This window comes from Hippocampus bargibanti, linkage group LG06 (assembly GCF_051943395.1).
Source record: "Hippocampus bargibanti isolate YZ-2025 linkage group LG06, ASM5194339v1, whole genome shotgun sequence".
Lineage (NCBI taxonomy): Eukaryota > Metazoa > Chordata > Actinopteri > Syngnathiformes > Syngnathidae > Hippocampus > Hippocampus bargibanti.
Window position 1 is genome coordinate 24,285,630 of NC_142739.1, and position 27,148 is coordinate 24,312,777.

At 41.3% G+C, this 27,148-nt stretch overlaps 1 protein-coding gene across 2 annotated transcripts; it reads left to right on the forward strand.

The window, feature by feature from the left end:
* Positions 1-6,707: 6,707 nt before the first annotated feature.
* On the forward strand, positions 6,708-27,145 carry tmod4 (tropomodulin 4 (muscle)). 2 transcript variants are annotated; one of them, XR_016115217.1, is made up of 11 exons: positions 6,708-6,823; positions 12,787-12,976; positions 14,647-14,803; positions 15,547-15,666; positions 20,153-20,245; positions 20,320-20,450; positions 21,819-21,926; positions 23,234-23,377; positions 23,560-23,704; positions 25,354-25,434; positions 25,733-27,145. XR_016115217.1 is itself a non-coding variant. In XM_088997992.1 (10 exons), the coding sequence occupies exons 2-10, from the start codon at positions 12,875-12,877 to the stop codon at positions 25,374-25,376; spliced, it is 1,023 nt and encodes a 340-aa protein (XP_088854118.1). In that variant the 5' UTR covers positions 6,708-6,823; positions 12,787-12,874; the 3' UTR covers positions 25,377-25,511. The 2 variants fall into 2 exon arrangements, 1 of the variants encoding a protein (XP_088854118.1); XM_088997992.1 differs by lacking the exon at positions 25,733-27,145 and having other exon boundaries at positions 25,354-25,511.
* The last annotated feature ends 3 nt before the right edge of the window (positions 27,146-27,148 follow it).

A 27,148-nucleotide genomic window follows, 5' to 3' on the forward strand; every position in this document is an offset into this window, starting at 1 on the left:
CTCATGCAGCATAACAGCTACGTGCTGCTTCACCACGTTTGCTTTGAACTTTGCGGCTACACTAATTACAATACAAGATAATAGAATACACATTGATTTATATAGTGCTTTAACAACAGTTGAAGCTGTAACAAAGCGCTTGACATGTACAGCTACCATATACAGGGAAATAAAGGAGTCTCAAAGATAGCAGAAAGCAACGGGGAGTAAAATCAAGATCAAGTTGAATGACAAAGAGAACAAGTGAGTTTTGAGACGGGTGAGCAGGGGCAGCCACACGCGCCAGCATTCACTCGACCCGGAAGTAACTCAAATAGATAGAAAGCTGACTAGCTAGCTAATAGATAGCTAACAGATATCTATCTAGATATCTATCCCGCCAGATAGCTATATAGATAATAGATAGCTAGCAAACATGAGCTAACAGATGTAGCATGCTCGTTCAATTCCTTGAACTAAAATGCGTGCATTCCAATGACAACACTGAACAATGGAAAATTTCGATCAAATTACGAATTCTTCAAAAAAAAAAAAAAAACAATGGAGAGTGGGCTTCCACAATTCCATTTCTATTGACAGCCTTCACTTGCTGTAGCGTCAATTTCCAATGACGAAAAGAATGATCTCACATTGTGAATGCGCTTCAATTCCAAGCAGCGACCGTTCCACATACGCATCAGCAGTTCCATATCACGGGTTACGATATGTAGTGATTTTTTTTTTTAGTTGGATGTTTAGTTTGACAGCAAACTGGACGACAGACAGGGTGAGATGTGGCCACATTGGTTTTCTGAAATGAATCTGCTTGGATCATACAGTCTTGATGTGTTTTGGTGAATGATTCGCTATGACTGTAGAAATTCAGGTCTGAGGCGATTCAAAACCTTTCGGATTTGTTGTTTGCTTTCTAAAAACAGCGCTACTAGGTGTTATCTAACAATAATGTTATGATTTTCTTTTTTTTTGTTGCCGAAACTAATGATCTCCAATTGGTTTTATAAGGTTAAGTAACCATTTGGGAACATTGATAAATATAGCAGTGTGTCATCTGCATAATCGTGATAACCAAAATAGGTGTTATGAAGCACTTGATCCATCCAAGGCTAACCTTATACAGACTGAACAAAAGGGGTCCGATGACGGACCCTTGAGGGACTCCATTGTCTGCGGTCTTTTGTACTCGATGTGTTGTGTGTTTGTGTATGTGGTTATTTCCATGCATGTAAACATGAAGACAGACAAAGCCCTTAGGACAACCGACACCTCCGGACAAGTTGCGTCTATAATTTGTAAAATCACTTCAAATGACTTCTATTGAGCGTATTTGACAAATATTCCACCGTATATAGCGATGTTTTACGTTTTAAGACTCGCGCTGAATATTCAGGAAGTCTTGTTTTTGAGTTGGTGACGAGTCCGTACGTGACGTCACTAAAGGACCGCCCCTGACCGAGAAAGCGACACACAATGCATTTTGAGTACTTTGTTTGGTCTGAAAACTTCGTGTTGATGGCGAAATTAGAAGGAAAACACATAAATAATGCGATGGTAAATCGTTGTGACTACCAAGACTACTATTTGATACTAGTTGACACAAATTCCCAGCAGACAAATCAGCCCATTTCCAACAGAGCTTGGGCGCCATCTTGTGCATTTTCTGGGATGCTACATTGGAGTCCTGATGGCTCGAATTGATACAGAAGGACTTCTTTAATTGATTCCAAACATTTATGCTTTCCTCTTCAGAACTATTTGAATCATATTCATAACTGGATGAGTAACAAGAAAGCACCTTCTCCGAATCTGAAGCCATTGTTTTGATTCTAGAGCAAGGCAAGATGTCCTGGCGTGACGTCACAAACAATGGGGCGAGTTTCAGAAGGTTCGATTGCAAACATGTATGCTTTCTTCTTCAGAACTATTTGAATCATATTCATAATTGGACGAGTAACACGAAAGCATCTACTTAGTCTCTGAAGCCATTGTTTTGATTCTAGAGCAAGGCAAGACGTCCTGGCGTGACGCCACGAACAAGGGGGCGGGACCTTCTGAAACTCGCCATCTCCAAGGTCATTTTGAAGTAGTTTTGGGACACTTTTAACTCACTTTTATTGGTGTTTTGCATTTGAGGAAAAATATCAGCCTGCGTGTTTTGGGTATTTTAGATGCTATAAAACGTTTTTATGAGGTCAGTTAGGAAACAAAAAAATGGTGTCTGTTGTCCTTTAAGTTCGTGGTATCAGTTTACCGCGGTACTCGACATCCTTGAAATTTTCCAAAGCGAGATTCTTCTTCTCTTTTTGGTTCTGTTTTTTTTTCCTTCCCTCTGATGGATTTGCCGCTGAATTCTTTCCCCATGCGCTCATGTGGGCGCTCATGTGGTTTATGTGTGTTTGGGATTGGGGGGGAGGAGACCGACGGGAAATGGGATCCTCCTTGTTGAGAGACAAAGAGAACGCGACGGTTAGCGGGGAGGCCTAACGTCTGCGTCCATTCACATTTTTTGCCATTCACATTTTTTTTAACATGACGATAAACAGCAGCTCAACGCCTTTTCTTTCTCCTGTCAACTGCTTCTTTAAACTGGTGGAAATTGGGCTTTTTTTTGGATTGGCGAGGGAGGAGGTTAGGGGGTGTTGGTTCCTCTTTCAATCTAAGCATAAGGGAGACTTTTAAAATTTCACAAACGAATAGAAGTAAAGCGTACGGGATTTCACAAAGTAAGACAAAAAAACTGTTTCATGGGCAGTTTCCAAACTGAATCAGAGACTCTGTTTTTAGTTACAGTGATACCTCGGCTTACGAACCCCTTGGCTTGCGAACTTTTCGGTTTACGAATGGTAATTTATGAAAATTTTACCTTGGCATACGAACTCTTTTTCGGGATACACACGGAGCTGCCACAATGAGTGATGTGTCATTCGCGAACGAGCCCGTTCTAACAAGAAAATGGCAGCCGGCTTGTTTTGGTTCTCTATTCCCCGCCCCCAGTCGTCGGTTAAAGCCACCTGATTGGTCAAGAACGCAGCAGTGAGGGGGGGGGGGGGGGGGTTTACAGAGAAAGAGAGAGAGAGTGAAGCCATTCTCCAAAAAAAGAACATGGCAGCCGACATTTTCTTGTCCTCTATTCCCTGCCCCCAGTCTTTAGTTAAAGCCACGTGATTGGTCAAGAACGCAGCAGTGAGGGGAGGTGGTTTAAACATTAAAAGGACAGGCAGATGACAAACAGAGACAAAATGGACAGAGAACAGTGAAAATTGGACTTGTTTCAACTTTGATATTTCAAAGGCAGAGTGTAGACTGCAAGGTTAAAATTCCCATCAATCGGCACACCACAAATAACCCGCACAAGCCATCTGTACACTTGATGCAAAAAGCTGTCAACCCAGCCAAACAGAACACTATTGATGAGGAACTAGGTAAAATTATCGCAGAGAAAACACCATTAATGGCGATGGGGGGGAAAGCTGTTCAAATATCTGCTGGATTTGGTGCACATGGATCGGAGGCTGGAAAAGGTGGTGGACAGGGTGCGGAGGGTCCAGTAGGATCTTCCGCGCTCTTGTTTTGATTCTTGCAGTGTACAATTCGTCAAGAGTGGGTAGGGTGATAGCAATGATTGTTTTCACTGAAAAAGGTGGATTAGCTGGAAAAGGTGGTGGGCAGGCTGCAGAGGGTCCAGTAGGATTTTCCGCGCTATTGTTTAGATTCTTGCAGTGTGCAAGTCCTCAAGAGTGGGTAGGGTGATGCCAATGATTTTTTTTCCCTGGAAAAGGTGGTGGGCAGGGTGCTGAGGGTCCAATAGGATTTTCCGCGCTCTTGTTTAGATTCTTGCAGTGTGCAAGTCCTCAAGAGTGGTTAGGGTGATGCCAATGATTTTTTTCCCTGGAAAAGGTGGTGGGCAGGGTGCTGAGGGTCCAATAGGATTTTCCGCGCTCTTGTTTTGATTCTTGCAGTGTGCAAGTCCTCGGGAGTGGGCAGGGTGATACCAATGATTGTTTTTGCTGAAAAAGGTGGATTAGCTGGAAAAGGTGGTGGGCAGGATGCGGGGGATCTAGTGGGATTGTCCGCGCTCTTGTTTCAATTCTTGCAGTGTGCAAGTCATCAAGTGTGGGTAGGGTGATGGCAATGATTTTCTTTGCTGTAAAAGGTGGATTATCTGAAAAAGGTAGTGGGCAGGGTGCAGAAGGTCCAGTAGGATTTTCCGCGCTCTTGTTTCGATTCTTGCAGTGTGAAAGTCCTCAAGAGTGGGTAGGGTGATGCCATTTTTTTTGCTGGAAAAGGTGGTGGGCAGGATGCTGAGGGTCCAGGAGGATTTTATGTGCGCTTGTCTTGATTTTAAAAAGTTCTCCCCCCCCCAAAAAAAAATCACTCAACTTTGACATTAAACTCTGTGTCACATTCGATGGCGCCGGGGGAAAAATAAACATACACCTTTTGTTGATCTGTGAAACTGGTGTTGGGATAACATTTAATGAAATATTTTTTCCAAAGAGCGCTACAGAGTGACTTTTTTTTGTCTTGCGTCATTTTGTGCGCGCACAGACAGAATAAGTTTTGGTCGAGTTATTTTGAGGACGGCCGCACATTCCAAAATTGCTTTATTTTCGGGCATGTTGTGGTGATGAATTGTCAATCATAACAAACATAGACAACAACACTACCTAATAGACATTCCACTGAGTGTATTTATACTCTCCATAGTAACACAAACAGACACCTTCTGCTACTTGAGTCAGACTTAATCTGACACGTCGCTGAAACAACCTGTGGATGCCATCCTCCTCCTCCTCCTCCACATCTTCATCATCATCATGACAAACTGGTTTTCCTGCTATGGCGTCCAATCTTCCGCCGCAGTCTGCCTTTGAACTTTTTTAATTGCGGCCCATCAGAACACAAAATGCTGGCTGTGCATACAAGTACAGTATACAGTACACACTCTCTCATGAGTGCACACACACACACACACACACACACACACACAAATTCACACTGAGACGCTTGCATGCACAGATGCACACAGACATTTACAGGCAAACACAAACACACGTACACTACTCTCTCTCTCTCTCTCTCTCTCTCTCTCTCTCTCTCTCTGTCTCTCTCTCTCTCTGTCTCTCTCTCCCCCCCCCCAACACTGAACGAAACGCGTCTGAGGCATCCCCTGGTGGCGTCATGTGTCATAGCAAAGCACTCCATTCCAAGTTTTTGTGCTCGCCCACGCGTGTGTTGAGGAGGGTCTTCGAGTGGAGGAAGTTGCTTCTTTTTTGACCTGAAAAGAAACACGATTGAAAAGAATCACTTACTGTTTGAAAATGAAACCGACGTCCTCTATCATGACGTAAATAGTTGCGGAACGTCTAAATATGGTCGTTCCTGTACTTTGCCCCAAAGGTGCCTCAGGCACCACGCAGGGCTGGGGAACCTGAATTACTTCCGGTAGTAAAAAGTAAATAAATAATCAGAAAAGTTGTAAAAAAACGTACATGATTTTTTTTACCTGAATTACTTCCGGTGGTAAAAAGTAAACAAATAAAAAAGTAGTAAAAAAGGGTTCTTTTCTCCTGCATTGTTGGTTGTTTTTGTGTTTTGTGTCCAACTGTGTTCTTTTGCGTTTGGTTGTGTAGTGCTGTTGTCTGAAATGTTTTTTTTTTTCTGTTGTGGTTTGTTGAGTTGCTTTCGGTATCTGGGGAATTTACACAAGCGCCCTGTGTTTTGATACCGTTTCAACATACAATACACATTTTTTTAGCTGCATTAGTTAACTGGGAAGAAGATTGCGAGTGCCGAGTCTTGGCAGAGGTCAACCTTCTGGAGGATGACATTTCGTGTGAGTGTGTCATGAGTCATGTTCTGGTTTGTTGGTAATGTTATTTTAGCCTTCCTAGCCAACGTGAAGCAATTAATGTAAGCTGTCCTGAATGCAATTCAGTGCAATCTATGCGCCTCAATGCCACAAAAAAAAAAAAAAAAAAAGTCAAAAGAAGAGGAAGTGTCAATGTCCTCAACATGTGTCACAAACAAAGTAATAATCAACTCTGCTCTTAATCTTTAAATTGTAAATGTTAAGGTTGACATCAAGAAATAATTGAAACTCACAAAAAAAGAGGGCAGACGTCTCTTTGTTGATTTTTTTTTTTTACTTGCAAAGAGAATAGACATGACAGAGTACAGCATTCTCGGTCTGTTATTTGTGTGTTATTTGTGTGTTTCATAATACAGTAAAGTCTCGTTATATCGATATCGGATATATCGATAGTCCCGGTTATATCGATACTATTTCTATGCACGCGCGGAGAAAATTACATGCAAACAGGGTCGGATATATCGATAGTCCCGGTTATATCGATATTTTTTCGGACTCCCTTGAATATCGATATAACGAGACTTTACTGTAATAGTAATAGTAGTAACATCTTAATAATAATAATAATAATACATTTTATTTCTAAGCGTCTTTCAAAACACTCAATGACACTTTATTTCCTGTATATGACAGTTGTCCATGTTACGCTCTTTGTTACAGCTTCAGCTGTGGTTAAAGCGCTGTATTAATGTAAAATACAGTACATATTGTATGTTGGACTGGGGTCCGTATTAGCACTGACTAGTTCGAGCCACTAGGTGTCAGTGTTTCTCCATATATGTGCGCCACTGTTCATGTCGATCCTGAAAGTCCTGTCGCTGTCCCACCCTCCACTTTCTACCCCGAAAATAATACAATGCTGACATCACAAGAGAGGTGGGGTCTTTCGGATGGATCAGGGGTGGTGGTGGGTGTAGTTGGGTCTCAGTGGAGGCTCGGACCTTGTGACTTGAGGTAGGTGAACTTCGAACACCTCAATGCCGATTGTTCCTGTCTAGCAATACTGAATTTGGGGCTAAGGGACTTTTAGATGGCAATAAAATGGAGGTTGTGGATGTTTAGAGGTGTAAAATGAAGGTTATTTGGAGAATTGGGGTTTTCTGGAAGGTGAAATGGTGCTTTTCATAAGCAAAATAATAATAACAATTTGGGAGTATTAAGGTGGAGGTTTTTACCATGGTGACTGTATTTGGAAGTGGATGTTTTGGCAGGGTTGGGGGGTTGTGTAAGTTTTTTTTTAAATATTCAAAAGTCTATTTTAGAAGTAGGAGATGGAGATTTTTAGAAGTTGTCGAACAGGATGCTTGAGGATGAACTTTTTGGAGACCAAAGAATTCAGAATAAAATATCATGATTGAATGTATTTGAGGGGTTTGAAAGTTTTAGGAACATGGAGGAGTTTCTATGCATTCGGTGGAGATATTTTTAAGTTTTTGGAAGTTAAAGGAGAACCCACGCCTCCGGACAAGTTATGTCCATAATTTGTCCATAATCACTTCAAATGATTTCTACTGAGCGTATTTTACAAAGATTCCACGGCATATAGCTGTATTTTACGTTCTAGGACTCGCGCTGAATATTCAAGAAGTCTTGTTTTCGAGTTGATGACAATGCCTTACGTGACGTCACGTATGGAACGCCTCTGAGTGAGAAAGCGGCCCACAATGCATTTTGGGTACTTTGTTTGGTCTGAAAACATCGTGTTGATGGTGAAATTAGAAGGAAAACACATAAATAACGCGATGGTGACTCGTGTGCGCCATCTTGTGAATTTTCTGGGACGCTACTTTGGAGTCCTGATGGCTCGAATTGATATGGGAGGACTTCTTTAATCAATTGCAAACATTTATGCTTTCCTCTTCAGAACTATTTGAATCATATTCATAACTGGATGAGTAACAAGAAAGCACTTTCTCCGAATCTGACGCCATTGTTTTGATTCTAGAGCAAGGCAAGATGTCCTGGCGTGACGTCACAAATAAGGGGGCGAGTTTCAGAAGTTCCCGACCTTCTGAAACTCGGCATCTCCGAGGTCATTTTGAAGTAGTTTTGGGACACTTTAAATCATTTTTATTGGTGTTTTGCATTTGACTAAAAATATCACCCTAGGTGTTTGGGGTATTTTAGTTGCTATAAAACGTTTTTCTGATGTCAGTTAGGAAACAAAAAAATGGTGTCGGTTGTCCTTTAAGATCGATGAAGGTCCTTGGAACTTGAAAGTAACTGGAGGCTTAAGATGGTAAATGTGTTCGAAAGATGAATGTATTTTAATGTTGATGTTTTGAGTAGAGCAGGAATGTACTTGAAACATATCGATGAGGATTGTTAACTTGGAGAAAAACAAGTAATGGATGAATTTGGAGACGTGTGGTTTATTTATTTCTTTATTTTGGAGTTTGTCAATGAATCAGCAATTTCAGCAATCAGCAATTTTTTCGGCCGTGTGTCAAGATGCATGTGCGAGTCCATGTGTGTGCGTCCGATGTTTGTGCGGGCAACTTAAGGCGCTGAGGCTTGACGCCACTGCAAGTAGCTGACTTGTCAAGCTAAAATTAAGCTCAGCATGATTTGGAATGTTACACTTGGGCGCTAAGACCCGAGGCGAGAAGAAGAAGGCAAATAGTCGCTACCGTCTACAGCAAAAATTACCTTCGTATATCTTGGAAGTGTTTGTTCGGGAAAGGGTCGGCTTTGGCAAATTTATTGATTTATTTTGAAGGAATTCGATCGGTGATGTCAAATTTGGACTATGAATTCCCTTTGCTGAATTGCATGAGTGTCAAAACAATCGATAGCAATTGATAGAATTCAAGATACTTCTGTTCACATTTAAAGCCATCCATAACCTTGTCCCCCCCCCCATCTGTCTGACCTACTTCAAATCTCCGTTCCCTCTCAGTCCCTTAGATCCTCATCCTCCCTCCACCTCTCTATGCCCTCTGCCCGTCTCACCACGATGGGGTGCAGAGATTTCAGCCGCTCTGCTCCCAAACTCAGCAACTCACTTCCACCCAACATCCGTAATATTGACTCCCTTCTTACTTTAAACTTGCATTCATGGTCTAGTTTAATCTGCTATTTTATTATTTATCATTTTATTCATGGTTTTATTGTTCTATGTGTTGTTGTTTTATTATAACGTGCCCCAGGGTGTTCAGAAAGGCGCTTGTAAATTAAATGTATGATAAAAACATTCATTGGACATTTTTCAGCTTCATAAGCTGCAAATTCAGCCACATAGCGTCACTTCCGACTTTCAGACCGAAGCAATCGATAGACCAGTGATACATACAGTGTAAACATGATTGACTGATCTGGTTGGAGACCAACGGGTGGCGCTGTCGGCCCCGCCTGCAGCCTCACAGGTACTGGTCATTACAATCAGTGGCAGGCAAAAGGACTCCCGGCACGACCATTCGTTGTCGGGTCGTTGTATGCTTTGTATGCAATTGTATGCATTGTATGCTGTGCATGTATTTGTTTCTCCTTGGCGGACTTTTACTCTTGGTTTTCTTTTGATACTTTTTATTTTTTCTGTTCAGATGATTTTGATGTTTTAGATTTTGTTCCTGCTGACTTTATTTTAATACAATTTGTCAAACACAACCTCCTCCCTCCTGCCTGCTTTTTGGGATCCACAACCGCCATCACCACCTTGCAAACCGTGACAGTTACAGAGAGAGACAGCTCACAAAAAAACATTTTTTCATTTCTTTAAGTCATGCCTATTAAAACAAACAGCAAAAAACATAAAATCACCATTTTTTCCATTTTGTTTTCATTGAAAAATAATCCTCGCTTTCTGTAACACATGGTCAAACATTTCTTCATTTGGCATTCTACTATTGACACTGTTGTGTCAACTTTCACGACAATGTCCTTCTGCAGTTTTTAAATTGTTTTCTATGTATTATTTTTCATTTTTTTGGGGGGGCATCATGAGTACGATGGCCGGTTGCTCATAGCGTCTTCCTCAACACGTGTGGAAATAATCGGACCTTTTCTCCCTCCCATCAATTGAAAAGCCTAGGTGTCATTCTTGACAGCACACTGTCTTTCCACTCGCATATAAATAACTTAACCCATTCTGCGTACCTCCACCTACGCAATATCAATCGTCTTCGCCCGTCTCTCACTCCTCACACCACTGCTATCCTCGCTCATAGCCTTGTCACCTCCCGGATTTACTATTGCAATTCACTTCTCTTTGGTGTCCCTCAGAAACTTCTCTACAAACTTCAACTCGTCCAGAATTCATCACCAGAACCGCATCCTTTCACCACATCACCCCCGTCCTCCAAGAGCTCCACTGGCTCCCGGTCAAATATAGAGTCAACTACCTATCCATAACCTTGCCCCATCTGACCTTCTTCAAATTTGTATTCCCTCTCGTTCCCTCAGAATCTCTTCCTCCCTCCACCTCTGTGTGCCCCCCTCCCCCAGCCTTCAGCTGCTCTGCCCCCAAACTTTGGAACTCACTTCCTCTCAACATTCGTAACATCGATTCTCTTTCCACCTTCAAGTCCCATCTCAAAACCCACCTATTTAAAATTGCATTTTTTGTGTAGCTCTCTCTCTTGTTTCTATTTGTAATTGTATTTTATTTATTGCATTGTATTTGTGATTACATTTTATTTATTATAGTACCTATGCGTGTCTGTCACTGTAAAGTTTCCACGAAAGCTTGGAAAGGCGCTTAAAATGTATTATTATTATTATTATTATTATTATTATTCATACCTTTTGCGCGTGACCACCCCCTGTCGGCCATTTGAAAAATATTTGTATAAGCTGCTTCATCAATTATAGTGTGTGGCAAAAATCTCGTTTTATCATTCCCAAACAACTGTCACACACAAGCAAAAACATCCTTACTCTTAATCACAGTTTTTACAGTGTAAGACGGTCCAAACATTTGTGGGGGTATTCAAGAGGGTGCACGTATGACAAATGAGGTTGCGCGGATGATAAATGCGTGCGCGCAACCTCCCTGCTATTCTTAGCGACTACGAGCTGCGGCTAAAAGGTTTACAGTTACTCGCACCTCATTCGATTTCTCGTTTCAGTCATCGCTTGGCCTCGCTCGCCCTGCTGTATGACGTCATGTGATGTCTTTTCTGAGGGGAGTGTTTTATATCACTTTCTTTGTATCCGGAGCAGTACCAATTCAAATATTTTTGCTTTACCGATAGTGAGTACCGATACCATGTTTCAAGCAACAGCAGATCATTCTGACTCTTCTGGTTCCTCGGATGGTAAACAAAGAGTTCACAAAATTTCTTGCACTGAACAACAGTGTGAAACTTGAACACAAGTATTATAAAATACATTCACAAACAAAAAAATGGTCGGTAACAGGTGAGCATAGCACGTTTCACATTACGCCTAGGTAAATAAACTGTTGGATTGGATTGGATTATATAGGTACGCTACAGTGACCTATATTCCACCGCGATTGTTTCCGTCCAGTGAACCGAGCGCACTCTGTACTCGCAGTCGTATATGATTGCATTTTTGTGAAGTACATAATCGTTTTTCGTCCAAGCTATGCAGTTTATGATGACGTATTACACGTTTCCCTCCATGCTGGTTCTTGAAATTTCCAAATACGACAACGAGAAATGGGGGAAAAATTGATTGAAGTTTACGCTCTTTTTGCTAACACTACAGTTTATAAAGGTGAGTAAGTTGTATTTTTATAACTCATAGAAGTGGTAGAATATATATTTTCCTCCATAACTGCCAAGTTTCAACCAAAAAGAAGCATTAGCATATATATTTCTAGAGCTTGCAATTTTCTTTCCTAGAATTCAGTGACAGCCATTTTGATTTCTGATGAAAATCTGCCTGCATTTGATCGTTGATACAGTAAAGTCTCGTTATATCGATATCGGATATATCGATAGTCCTGGTTATATCGATACTATTTCTATGCACGCACGGAGAAAATTACATGCAAACAGGGTCGGATATATCGATAGTCCCGGTTATATCGATATTTTTTCGGACTCCCTTGAATATCGATATAACGAGACTTTACTGTATTTGCAATAATTTATATTTTGAATCTTTTCTTGTGTTTTCTGTTGTTATTTAGAATGTCAAAAGCTTTCCAATGACAAATAATGTGACACAACACAAAAGACACAGACATTTCAACCTTAAGCACTTTCTGCATCCTCTTTGTTGTATGAAGCAGTTCGAGATGAAAGAGGAGAGGATCAAAGCGTCCTTTTCACCAATGGATCAGGGGCGTCATGGTGAAATGTGCACGTCTGCTACAAACTAAATGTTGAAAGCAAACATGAAGCTGTAGCATTAACATTAACAATAAGAGATTGTCTCACATCTCCTGTCCCACGTAAATCCGCTTCAATTCCAAGCCGCGACAGTTCCACATACGCATCGGCGCTTTGCTGAACAAAGCGTGGCTGTGAAAATGCTGTCCATGACAGGCGCAAAAAAACACAATCGCCCCAGTGCTGTCCAGCGATGACAGTCAAATAGCACTGACATTGACATTCCTCCCAAATCAAAAACAGTGCTGGTCTATGTCTGCTGCTAAAAAGGTGCAACCGCTCAGTAGCGTCTCGTCCTGGAAGAATGCCGTGGCCAAAAATGCTGAAAAACAACTCAGTGACAGAAGAAAACACAAAACAATGTGGACAATATAACTTAATTAAGTAAAATCATTTTCGTATTCCCAGTTCAATTAGCAGGGTATACATTTCACTCTAGACATACTAAGAATGAGAAGACCCAAACACATTTGAAGTCATGATGCGTTTTTATTCGATGAACCGATTAAATAATCCAAAACTAAAAATATCTTAATGTGACAGACCAATACTGGTAGTTCCTTATCCCAATTTTTACACTATTTTTTGATTTCTCGTACCCTCTGTTTTCTTTCGCAGAACTCCACCACCTCGGCCCACCCGTACCAGAACGAGTGCATGTGAGTGTGCGCCCCCGCCACACACCCCCCACCCCGAGAAGTGAGTCATGTCGGACCCCAGGGACATCGACGAGGACGCCATCCTCAATGGCCTGAGTCCCGAAGAGCTCGACCAGTTGGAATATGAACTGCAAGAGTTGGACCCCGAGGTATGAGGGGAACGCCATTCGAGTCACATGACTTGACTGGAGTCGGACCAAAAGTGTCGACTGAAAATAAATGTGTCGCTTGGGAGTTTTTGAATGAAGTCACTTAGCGGTTCTGTTCACTAAAATTGTGGCATTGTTGTCATGTAAGTATAGTTAGCTAGCTTTTTTACCACTACACAGTTAGCTAGCTAGCTAGTTAGTTAACTGCAACACAACAGTTAGCTAGCTAGCTAGTTAAATGCTCCACATTTAGCTTGCTAGCTAACTAGTTACCTGCTACACAATTAGCTAGTTAGCTGCTAGCTAGCGAACTGTGTGCGGCAGCAATAACAAAAATATGAAAAAAATAATGTGACTTTTGTAATAAGTTAGAAACTCCAAAACCAATGAGGTCGTTCGTGTAAGCTAAGTTACCTTCACAGATTTAGCTAACCGGTAGCTTGTCAAACTAAGTTTCATGTTAGCCAGGTGCTATTTTTAATTGAAAAGGCAGTGAAGTCTAAGACAATATAGGCTGTTTTTATTTTAATAATTAAAACAGCTGTGATTGCGCTTCGTACACGTTTAGTAACGAGTCAAAATAATGAGCGCAATGTGGCTAATGTGCAAATGAACCATATGTTGTGACTGAGCAATACTACATAATGTGACTTCTCAGCCCAATTTATGACTTGACTTGATTTTTTTTGCCGCAACTATTCTAGGACTTGCTCGAAACTTGAACATCAACACTATTGAATGTTAAAAGAGTAAAATCAATTTTACTTTTGTAATAAGTTATAAACTCAAAAAACAATAAGGTAGTATAACTAGGTTACCGTCACAGATTTGGCTAACCGATAGCTTGTCAAACTAAGTTTCATGTTGCCTTGGTGATGTTTTTAATTGAAAAGACAGTAAAGTGTTGGACAATATGGGCTGTTTTTTATGATTAACACAACTGTGATTCGATGAAAAGGTTTCTTTAGCTGTCATCTGTACTTCTTTGAAGGTGTCGGATGTTTCGCTTCTTATCCAAGAGGATTTGTCAACGAACTAGTCTTTTGCTGGTAGTTTTGGCCCTATATATCTATATATATCCTTTCCGTCCAGAGATGGCGGTGCCAGACTCTGCTATAATTGGTCCCTCCTCTCAGGTTGGGGGTAGCAGAGGACTACTCCCTGCGGCTCCACTGATTACTTCTATTGTCCTGCCTGAGTATGAGGTCTACCACTGGCCTGATTGCTCCAATCGGCAGTACATATGCACCTAAAAGCTAGCAACCACTCATTTGACGACAATGAGGTTAAAATCTTAGCGAAAGAAAAACGATGGTTTGAAAGGGGAGTAAAAGAAGCTATTTTCATAAAACAGCGAAACCCTTCACTAAATCGCCATGGTTGGGTGAGGTTCAATTTGGATCGTTCGTACAACAGACTTCTTAGGTAACATAGGCTTAGTGATGCTGATGAGGTGATACCAGACCAAATGGGGCAATGAACCATACATTGTAACTGAGCTACTACATAACATGACTGCTCAGCCCGATTTATGACAAGACTTGATTCACTACATTTTTGCCACAATTAATCTAGTACTTGCTCGAAACATGAAGATTAAGACTTTTACATATGACTTTGTCACACTTCTGCTGCCTGGTCACATAAACATCACCTCCTTGTCCTCCCAGAATGCCATGCTGCCAGCTGGTATGCGGCAGCGTGACCAGACAAAGAAAAACCCAACGGGACCGTTTGACCGTGACGCTTTGATGCAGCACCTGGAGAAGCAAGCCATGGAACACCCTGACCGAGAGGAACTGGTGCCTTTCACGGGAGAGAAGAAAGGTGCCTGACATTTTATTCACAGACACCGCACTTGTACGCTTAATAGCATAATTGCAGAAATTATTATTTATTAGCTCATTCACTGCCATTCACAAATTTATTTGGGAATTGAAAATATGCCGTATAGCGCCATTCCCGAATTTGTTCGGGTTTTGTTCTTGTTTGGGTGTCGATAAAGCACAAGTCAGACCTCTGCAATGTTATTTTGCTTCCACAAGAGGACAGAATTTCCCTTTTTTCCACGTTAGCGCTTTGTTCCAGCTTCAAATTGCTATATAAACCAATATGTATCTATTGCATTGTATTTTGGACAGCCACCCTCATTTGAAGCTCATATAACTCCAGACCCATATAATTTAGGAATTTACTCTTTTTTTCTGATGAAAGAAGAGAGTCTAAGATTTCTTACGCTGCATTGAATGTTTATATAGTCCTAAAATTCAATATTCTCTGGGTCCTGGAATTCGAGTGACAATGACAAAAATCCTGGCACTGGAGTGGACACATTTTTGCACGTGTGGCAGTGAATGAGTTAAGGACAAAAACAAAATACAGTATAATAAGCTGAGCTAAAGCGTTCGTAAGCTGTGGTATCAATGTAAATCAATTTTTAGCATTTTTGAAAAAATGATATCTCAAATTACAACTAGTGGATGCCAGCGTTTGGTTAACGACATTTGAGGAAAAAAAAAAAATAATCGTAGCATTTTTGTCAATGGTGTTCTCTGTCTATGTGCCTTCAGGAAAAGCCTTTGTGGCAAAAAAAGCCAGTGAGATTCCCCAGCACGAGCAGGTCATGTTGGAGCCTGAACTGGAGGAGGCTCTCAAAAACGCCACCGACGCCGAAATGTGCGACATCGCAGGTGAAACCACGACTTTAACGCCTTGCTTACTTGTTTGTTTTGGATTTTTTTTTTGGGGTTAACCCTCAGTATGCCAGCACATCAACTGAACTGACCCACATATAAATTGCACTGGGACGTCCCATCAACCACGACAGACATGCGACGGGATCCGATTTCCCTGAAGTCAGCAGCTCAAAAATAAAACGCTGCCGAGCTGCTAGGGTGGAGCAGCTTCTGTGGGGCGAAAGATAGGATATCTTTGTAAAACACACGGCCGTTGACAGAATAAACCTAAGATGGCCTGTGGATCATATACAGTGATACCTCGGTTTACGAACCACTTGGCTTACGAACTTTTCGGTTTACGAACGTTAAATTTATGAAAATTTTACCTTGGCATACAAACTTTTTTTCGGGATACACACGGAGCTGCCTCAATGAGTGATATGTCGTTCGCGAACGAACCCATTTTTCTGACAACAAAATGGCAGCCAACTGTTTTTGTCCTCTATTCCCCGCCCCCAGTCTTTGGCTAAAGCCACGTGATTGGTCAAGAACGCAGCAGTGAGGGGGGTGTAAACATTAAAGAGACAGGCAGACGACAGTGAGAGACTTTCAACTTTGATAGTTCAAAGGCAGAGTGTAGACTGCAAGGTTAAAATATCCCATCAATCAGGCTCCACAAACAACCCGCACAAGCCATCTGTACACTTGATGCACAAAGCTATCAACCCAGTTAAACAGAACACAATTGATGAGGAACTAGATAAAATTATCACAGAGAAAGCACCTACAAGGGATCATTTCTCAAGATGATGAAAGAAGAAGGCTACGTTCCTCATCAAGTGTTTAATGCTGATGAAACCGGCCACTCCATTCCATCAGGCCATCAACGACAATCACAATAGGTAAATAAAACGACTTTATTATACTGTTTTCTTTAATTATAATACCATAGCACATTTATTATAAATAATATAAGGTATATTTTATGTAGTTTTAAGGCTTAGAAAATTAGAAAGTAGAAAATTATGTTTGATGGGGAACTGGGAACGGATTATTCTCAATTTAATGTTTTCCTATGGGAAATTAGTTTTTGGGGTACACACTTTTCACCTTACACACTGTCTGGGAACCAATTAAGTTTGTAAGCCAAGGTATCACTGTATTTGATATTTAAGCCTGTTAATTATTTCAACACATGTTTAGGAATGGTGAGCCAGATTATGGGGGTCAACTAAGAATTGTAGATTTGGATTTGATTTCTGTAAAAGCCATAAAAGTGAAGTCAATTGTTGATTCCAAAGCATGTGTACAGACAGATAGATAGAACCACGGAGCCTGGCCCCTCACTGGCTGCCCCTTGCCTTGGATCTGGACTCGGTCCAGATGAGGATTAAAGCTAGGTTAACTTCCGCCAGTCGTTTGTTGAGCTTTGTTGGCCAGCGTGGTTGGCAGTGGGGATGAAAAACTTGGCGCAAAAGTGAGCGGGCAACTGTAGATCAGCAAATGTAATTAACTGTTTTATTGACAATATTAGCATCCGTCGACGCTCCTCTGCTTGGCTAGCTGGAGCCGTAAAGCTAGCTGGGTTACTGTCAGGGGCCCAGCGGTTGTTTATGGCTAAGCAGGCAGCTGTCTCAGTGGCCTGCCTTTCCTTGATGGGGTCACAAGGGAAGGGGGGTTGGGGGGATGGGGGGGGGTCACCGCAGTTGGTGTATGACACACTTTCATGGGAGGCGGATTACAGCATGAGACAATGCTTCCCCCTCCTGGTAACAGCAAAATTGTCGTTTGAGGTCTAAATTTGTAATTTAAGGTGACACGGCTATGAAACACATCAAAAATAGAATAGAATAGTGTGTTGAAAAAAAAAATCATTCTTGTGCCTTTTGCCATTCCTAAAGCATAAATAAGGAACACTGTATCCTAATTTGAGTGAAACATCCCAAAAACCCTGCCACTGGAGTGGGCACACGCATTTTTATTATCTATTTGCTATCTATTAACTATCTGGCTATTTAGCTGGTTATCTATTAGCCAGCTAGCTATCTAGCTGGCTATCTGGGTAGCTATCTATTAGCTATCAGCTAGCTAGCTAACTTTCTACCTATTTGAGTTATTCCGGGTTGAGTGAACGCTGGCGCGTGTGGCTGCCGCTGTTCACCCACAGAAAAACTTATCCTGTGACTGTGAAGTGACCTTGAGAACTTTGAAAGGCGCTTAGAAATGAAATGTATTATTATTATTCTTATTATAATAATCTAAATCAACACAAAACATATATTAAAAGTTGTTATGTCGGAGGAATGAGAGGAGAAGACTTGCTTTGTCAACGTCTTTATTGTACCATGTTCGTCTCCCTGTGATCGTGCTGAAATCATACTGAGTCGAATGCCAAAGAGTACAAGTGAGTTTTGAGGCGAGTTTTAAAAGTGGGTAGCGAAGGGGCTTGACGAATGTTCAGTGGCAGGTCATTCCAGAGAGTGGGACCAGCAACGGAAAAAGCTGGATCCCCTCTGAGCCTCTGTTTAGTTTTGGACATACAGTAAAGTCTCGTTATATCGATATTCAAGGGAGTCCGAAAAAATATCGATATAACCGGGACTATCGATATATCCGACCCTGTTTGCATGTAATTTTGTCCGTGCATGCATAGAAATAGTATCGATATAACCGGGACTATCGATATATCCGATATCGATATAACGAGACTTTACTGTATCTAATAGTGTCTGGTCAGCAGACCTGAGGCGTCGGCAAGGTGTGTAGGGGTGGATTATCGAGGCCATTTAAAGATTTGAAGACACATAAGATCTTGAAAAGATATGTATATGGAGCCAGTGAAGGGACACCATAGTAGGAGTTATATGCTCCCTCTTACGGGTACCAGTCAAGAGGCGAGCAGAAGCATTCTGAACCAGCTGGAGACGTTTCATGGAGGATTGGCTGACTCAAAAGTAAAGCGCATTACAGTAATCGAGCTGAGCTGTGACCTAGGCATGGATTACTGCTTCAAGATGGTCATGAGAAAGGAGAGGTTTTATTTTAGATAGCTGCCTAAAATGAAAGACGTGTACTGGGTGTAGTGAAAAATGTTTCCTGGCAATCAATGAATGGATATTTCCTGGTATTTACAGATTTGAAGTCAAGCCATTGGCATTTTCAGAAATGAATGTCCAAACCTTTTTTTATGTATATTTTTTTGAACTCAGATCATCAGTTTAAAAGCTCAGTGGGAACAGAACAGATCCCTGGGGGGCCTCTGCGTGTGCCTAGTTCGAAACGAAAGACTGTTTGAACCGAGTTCAAGTATCTCAAAGAGAATTCCAGAGTCAACTTGCGAAGGCCTGGCTGAGGTCAAGAAACACCAGAATAGACCGTTTGTCATGCTGCACGCTAAATTTAATGATCTTTTTTTACGTTGACGTCTCACTTACACACAATCCAATTCCAGACTGACTCTTCTAAAGTCAACTCAGACCAACAAACAATTTGCGCCTGTCTCATCGTATGTCCCCCTTCGGCTCTCACCTGGTAGCAACAACAATAAAGGCCATAACGGGCCAGACAGTTTCTATTTTGACCTTAGTCATTTTCCTGAATTCTGATGATACAGTGATACCTCGGCTTACAAACTTAATTGGTTCCCAGACAAAGTGTGTAAGGCGAAAAGTGTGTATCCCAAAAATTTATTTCCCATTGGAAACCATTAAAATGAGAATAATCTGTTCAAAATATACCTTATTTTATATATAATAAATGTGCTATGGTATTATAATTAAAGAAATAAACTACTGTATAATAAAGTCGTTTTATTGACCTTTGTGATGGTCGTTGATGGCTTGATGGAATGGAGTGGCCGAGTTCATCAGCATTAAACACTTGATGAGGAACGTAACCTTCTTTCACCATCTTGAGGAATGATCCCTTGTAGGCGTGTTCTCTGTGATAATTTTATCTAGTTACTCATCAATTGTGTTCTGTTTAGCTGGGTTGACAGCTTTTTGCATCAAGTGTACAGATGCCTTGTGCAGATTGTTTGTGGAGCCTGATTGATGGAATATTTTAACCTTACAGTCTACACTCTGCCTTTGAACTATCAAAGCTGAAACTCTCACTGTCGTCTGCCTGTCTCTTTAATGTTAAAACCCCCCCATCCCCATCACTGCTGCATTCTTGACCAATCACGTGGCTTTAACCAACGACTGGGCGTGGGGAATAGAGGACCAAAACAAGCCGCTGCCATTTTCCTGTCAGGAGAACTGGCTTGTTCGCGAACGACACATCACTCATTGAGGAAGCTCTGTGTACAAAATAAGTTCGTTTGCCAAGGTAAAATTTTCATAAATGTAACGTTCGTAAACCGAAAGGTTCGTAAGCCAAGGGCTTCGTAAACCGAGGTATCACTGTACTCAAAATTGCTAGTGTCTACTTCCTGGATTGCATTACCACTTACAGTCAAAGCACAAAATGACCCGCCAATTTTTTCTGACCCTGGTAGCCATCTTGGGCATGTACACACTGATGAGCAACAAGCAGTACTACGACGCTCTGGGCACCACCGGAACTATCGCCAACACGGAGGGCATCAACAGTACGTAGCAGTCGAGGTACCTCGCGATCTCTTTTGAGAGATTAGTGATTGATGTCTACTGTGTAATCCGTCAGGTGTGGTGAAAGAAGACCCCTTCAAGATCTTCCCAGACGAGCCGCCCAATCCTACCAACGTGGAGGAGACGCTGGAGAGGATCCTAAACAATGACAGTAGCCTAACCGCAGTCAACTTTAACAACATCAAGGTAAACGCTTGATGTTCGCATGGCATCTAGTAGGTTGGTTGAATGTATACGAGAGCCAATGGAACGTCTTTTTGGTGGATTCTTAAAATGTTGGAGTCTGTAAGATTTTATAGTTGAAAATGCTAAAACAAGACTTAATCATATCAGAGCCTTTAGCTGTGTCAAAGTTGAACTAGGTGGGAGTATTGGATTGGATTGGATTAGCCTTTATTGCATAGGAGAAATTTACATTTCTCAGCAGCAAAGTGATGAAAGTAAGAGGAAAGGAAAGGAAGAAGTCGAAAAACAAAATACAGGAGCTGCTGTAAAAGCAGCCACTCTCGCGGCACCATTTTGAAGTCAAAACAACAAAAAACTAAATAACAAATAATGTAATACAACACAAAAGACACTCAATCTTGAGCACTTTCTCCACCGTCAGTTCGAGATGAGGATGAAGCAGTTCTAAATGAAGAAAGGATCAGAGTGTGCTTTTCACCAGTGGATCAGGGAAGTCATGGTGAAATGTGCATGTCTGCTACAAGCTAAATATTTAAAGCTATCACGAAACTGTAGCATCCATTGACAAAAAGAGATTGTCTCATATAAATGTCGGTCTGTCTAGATGGCTATCTAGCTCGCTATCTATTAGCTGTCTGGTTCGCTGGATAGCTATCTAGCGGACTAGCTATTAGCTATATGGCTATCTATCTAGCTAGCTATTAGCTAGCTGGCTCGCTTTCTATCTGAGTTATTCCGGGTTGAGTGAACGCTGAATACCTAGCTAGCTATCTATTTGCTATTTATTATCAATTAGCTATCTGTTGCCTGTATGTCTGAATGGCTATCTAGCAGGCTGTCTATTAGCTGTCTGGCTAGCTGGATAGCTATCTAGCTGACTAACTATTAGCTATATGGCTCGCTTTCTATCCATTTGAGTTACTTGCGGGTTGAGTGAACGCTGGCGCGTGTGGCTGCCGCTGCTCACCCACACAAAAACTTATCCTGTGACTGTAAAGTGACCTTGAGAGTTGTGAAAGGCGCTCATAAATGAAATGTATTATTATTATTATTATTATTATTTCCTGTCCCATGTAAATCCGCTTCAATTCCAAGCCACGACAGTTCCACATATGCAGCAGCGCTCTGCGCTAACGCCCCTTTCTTCTCATCGCGGGGTACTCAAGCTATGCATCCATGCAGCTGCAGACTGTCCAACAGCACAGACCTTTTCGCTGTATAAAGCGGGGCTGTGAATAAAAAACTGTTCTTATATATTCTTGCTGCCGAGTAATACCCACATATCGGTATGAACCGTATACAAAGATACTTACTGGAACCACATAACTTTCACAAGTCTATAACGCTTCTTCGGCTTGACCCTTTCAGGACATTCCCATACCGACACTGAAGGAGCTCTTCGAGGCCATGAAGGGAAACTCTCACGTGGAGGTTCTGAGCATCGCCGCCACTCGTAGCAACGACCCCGTGGCCATTGTGAGTCCAACCGTGAACAAAATGAGTGAAAATGATGTCGTGTCAGCTCGTGTCAGTACAGTGATACCTCAGTTTACGAACCCCTTGTCTTACGAACTTTTCGGTTTACGAACGTTAAATTTATGAAAATGTTACCTTGGCATACAAACTATTTTTCGGGATACACACGGAGCTGCCACAATGAGTGATGTGTCGTTCGCGAACGAGCCCGTTCTCCTGACAGGAAAATGGCAGCGGCTTGTTTTGGTCCTCTATTCCCCGCGCCCAGTCGTCGGTTAAAGCCACGTGATTGGTCAAGAATGCAGCAGTGAGGGGGGTGGGGGGTAACATTAAAGAGACAGGCAGACGACAGTGATAGAGTTTCAACTTTGTTAGTTCAAAGACTGATTGTTGACTGCAAGGTTAAAATATCCCATCAATCAGGTACCACATATAACCCGCACAAGCCATCTGTACACTTGATGCAAAAAGCTATCAACCCAGCTAAACAGAACACAATTGATGAGGAACAAGGTAAAATGATCGCAGAGAAAGCACCTACAAGGGATCATTCCTCAAGATGGTGAAAGAAGAAGGCTATTTTCATCATCAAGTCCATCCATAACCTTGCCCCCCCCTATCTGTCTGACCTAATTCAAATCTCCATTCCTTCTCGGGCCCTCAGATCCTCTTCCTCCCTCCATCTCTACACGCCCTCTGCCCGTCTCACAACGATGGGGTGCAGAGCTTTCAGCTGCTCCGCTCCTAAACTCTGGAACTCACTTCCACCCAACATCCGCAACATTGACTCCCTTCCTACTTTCAAATCTCACCTGAAAACCCACCTGTTTAAACTTGCTTACATGGTCTAATTTATTATGCTGTTTTATCATTTATTGTTTTATGCATGATTTTACTGTTTGTGTGCTGTCTTTGTTGTAAAGTGTCCTTGAGTGTTCAGAAAGGCGCTTGTAAATTAAATGTATTATTATTATTAAGTGTTTAATGCTGATGAAACCGGTCAGTCCATTCCATCAACGACCATCACAAAGATAAATAAAACGACTTTATTATACAGTATAGTTTATTTCTTTAATTATAATACCATAGCACATTTATTATACATAAAATTAGGTATATTTTGTGTAGTTTTAAGGCTTAGAAAATTAGAAAATTACATTTTATGGGTACCTGGGAACAGATTATTCACATTTTAATGGTTTCCTATGGGAAATATTTTTTTGGGATACACACTTTTCACCTTACACACTCTGTCTGGGAAGTTCGTAAGCCAAGGTATCACTGTATTTGTGTTTTATGCCTGCCAGGCATGTGCGGAGATGCTGCAGGAGAACACCAACCTGCAGAGTCTTAACATCGAGTCCAACTTCATCACCTCCGACGGCATGATGGCCGTCATCAAGGCCATGGCCAGTAACGCCACTCTGGTGGAGCTCAAAATCGACAATCAGGTCAGAAACAACGCACAGCGAGGCAGTACAGTGTAGCAATGGTTAGCATGTCTGTCTCACAGTTCTGAGGTCCGTGAAGGTTTTGAATCTTGACTCCGTGGTTGTAGTTTCGGTTCTATGGAGGCTTTGAAATTCTTCAGCGAGGGCATTTCCGTGACAGGATCTTCCTTCTTCCCTCATAGCGACAGAAGCTTGGCGACTCGGTGGAGATGGAGATTGCCGCCATGCTGGAGAACAACTCCAGCATCCTCAAATTCGGCTATCACTTCACGCAGCAGGGACCGCGCGCCCGCGCCGCCATGGCCATCACGCGAAACAACGACATGCGTAAGACAACCTTCATCAGGTCTCTCCATTTTGGAAATCTATCATCATGAAATAGAACGGAAAGGATTAAAAGAAATTTGTATTTCGTGATAAAATGGACAATGCAGTTAGTATATGTTTACTTTAATACATAAAAATTGTCTTATATTCATATTCTCCAAATAATTACAGAGCGGATAAATGTAAATATAGCATAATCACTATTAGCCGTAGCTAGCTCGCTATTAGCTATCTATTAGCTCTAGCTAGCTATCGATTAGCTCTAGCTCGAGCTAGCTATCTATTAGATCTAGCTCAGGCTAGCTATCTATTAGCTCTAGCTAGCTATCTATTAGCTCTAGCTAGCGATTTATTAGCTATCAATTAGCTATATATCTAGCTTTCTGTCTATTTGAGTTACTTCCGGGTTGAGTGAACGCTGGCGCGTGTGGTTGCTGCTGCTCACCCACAGAAAAATTGTGATTGTAAAGTGACCTTCAGAGTTTTGAAAGGCGCTTATAAATGAAATGTATTATTATTATTATTATTATTATTATTATTCAATGTAAATTGTGCTGCTCCTTCATGTGTGCGCATCTTAGCCACCAGGGGACAGAATAATAATAAGAATAACAATAATAATAATAATAATAATAATAATAATAATAATAATAATAATACATTTCATTTATAAGCGCCTTTCAAAACTCTCAAGGACACTTATGACATACTACATAGGATTTGTAGCAGCGCGATTGATGCTAGTTTTGTGTTAACAAAAAGCGAATGCATTATCATTATGACAAAGTTAATAATAATGATAATTATAATACATTTTGGTTATAAGTGCCTTTCAAAACTCTCAAGATCTCTTTACAGCCACAGGATACATTTTTCTGTGGGTGAGCAGCGGCAGCCACATGCGCCAGCATTCACTCAACCCGAACTAACTCAAATAGATAGAAAGTTAGCTGGCTAGCTAATAGATAACTAATCGATAGCTAGCTAGACAGCTAATAGATAGCAATTGTATTTCTTAAATATAAATATGAATAGTGTTTAATTTTTTTTTTGCTACTGTCAATTTAACTCATTCACTGCCATTCCTGAATTTATTTGGGGAATTGAAAAGCATGACGTGGAACAACATACCCACATTTTTTCGGGTTTTGCGTTTTTCTTGCAGGGGTGCCGATAAAGCTCTAGCCAGACTTCTGGCAATGTTTTTCCCTTCCACGGGGTGGCAGCATTTACATTTTTTTTCCATGGTAGCGCTTTGTTCCAGTTTCAGCTGTTGTTAAAGCGCTATATAAACCAATATGTGTGTATTGTATTGTATTTTGTACATCCACCGCCATTTCAAGCTCAGATAACTCCCGACTCATATAACTTAGGAATTAACTGTTTTTTTTTCATGAAAGAAGAGAGTCTAAGGTTTCTTACGCTGAATTAAATACTTATGTAGTCCTAAAACTCAATATTCTGCGGGTCCTGCAATTTGAGTGAAAATGACAAAAACCCTGGCACTGGGGTGGACACATTTTTTGCACATTGTCTGGCAGTGAATGAGTAATATGGAAAGACACAAATGATAATATGACTACAAACGTTTTGACCGATATAATTCCACCATGTGATTTTCACATTTTTTTGCTTGCTTATTTGTCCAGTTCGGCAGCAGAGGCTGAGATGAAGACGAAAGGTGAAAGAACTTGTCACGCAGAAGATCTTTGGTTTTCATTTGAAGACAGGTGACATGATGATTCATCTCATGTGAGAAGGGGGGGTGGGAGGAGGAGCGTCTGTAAATACTTTCAATAAAATATTTATTCAAATACTCTTTGTAAACGTTTGCACAACTTTTATTGGCTGCTTTTTTTAAAGAATGTAACACATGAAAACAACTTAAGAAATCATAAATTCAAAGCGCCGATGTGCACCATTTTGACTACTACTACTACTACTACTAATAATAATAATACATTTAATTTCTAAGCGCCTTTCAAAACTCTCAAGGACAGTTTACAGTCACTGAATTTTTTTGTGCAGGTGAGCAGCGGCAGCCATTTGCATCAGCGTTCACCCGGAAGTAACACAGCAGCAAAGCTATGATAGTACGAGGAAAGGAAAGAAAGAAGTAGAAAAACTAAATACAGGAGCTGCTGGAAAGGCAGCCACTCTCGCGGCGCCATCTTGAGGTAAAAAATACAAACTAATAAAACTAAATAACAAATAATATGACAACACCAAGACACAGAGAGTCATTCATTCTTCAGCTCTTGCTGTACCATTTTCTGACATGAAGCACAGATGTGACATGTTGCTGTTGGGGAGTAAAATAAGCTATTTTCATAAAACAGCAAACCCCTTCACTAAATCGCCATGGTGTGGTGAGGTTCAATTTGGATCGTTCCTACAACCGACTTCTTAGACAACATAGGCTTAGTTATGCTGATGAGGTGATACCAGTGCAAATGGGGCAACCAGGCCAAGTCGTAGACCTCATACTCAGGCAGGACAATAGAAGTAATCAATTAGGACAATAGAAGTAGTCAGTGTAGCCGCAGGGAGTAGTCCTCTGCTCACCCCAACCTGAGAGCAGGGACCAATCATAGCAGAGTCTGGCACCGCCACGTTTGGACAGTAGGGATATATATATAGGGCCGAAACTACCAGCAAAAGACTTTAGTTTGCTGACGAAGGCTCTTGGATAAGAGGTGAAACGTCCGATACCTTCAAAGAAGTACAGATGAAGGCTTCCTCACCTCTGGCATGTGGTCTGCTGACAACCTTCTAAGGTTTCATTTTAATCATGCAAATCTCCTTTAAGTCATTTTTGATCCAAGCACTTCCCACAAGCACCTGAGCTATTTTTATCTCCCCCGGGACGCAAAGTGAAACGCATCCGGATGGACGTTCTTCAGTTACGGCGTTCCACGTAGAAGAGCAACCCGTTTACACCCTCAGCTCTTTATGGGTAATAACAGCTGTTCACCTCCCAGGATTTCCACAACATGGCTGGAATTCCTTTTTCTTCCTTTGCCCGGCACGTTTTTTTCGTCTTCTCCTTAAAGTGATGGCCAACCGAGTTCCCCGTCGATCACTATTTGAGCTTTTCAAAATGTTGCTGTTTAACCCTTTAATACCTGACCTATCAATGAATAGCCAAAACATTCTGAATTTGGGATGTGAGATGTTAATTCACTCTATCAAAATCCACAAAAAAAAACATTGTTGTTTATGAAATATTTTTTTTGTAAACAGTAACCCAAGTAGAACTGTATCGTGCCTCTTTGCAATTTTTTGATGATGATACTAGTGCAGCCTGTTCTACCGGAAACAAATTCCTTGTGTGTTCTACATACAGTAAAGTCTCGTTATATCGATATTGTCGGGAGTCGGAAAAAATATCGATATAACCGGACTATCGATATATCCGATCCTGCGGCATGTAAATTTTCTCCT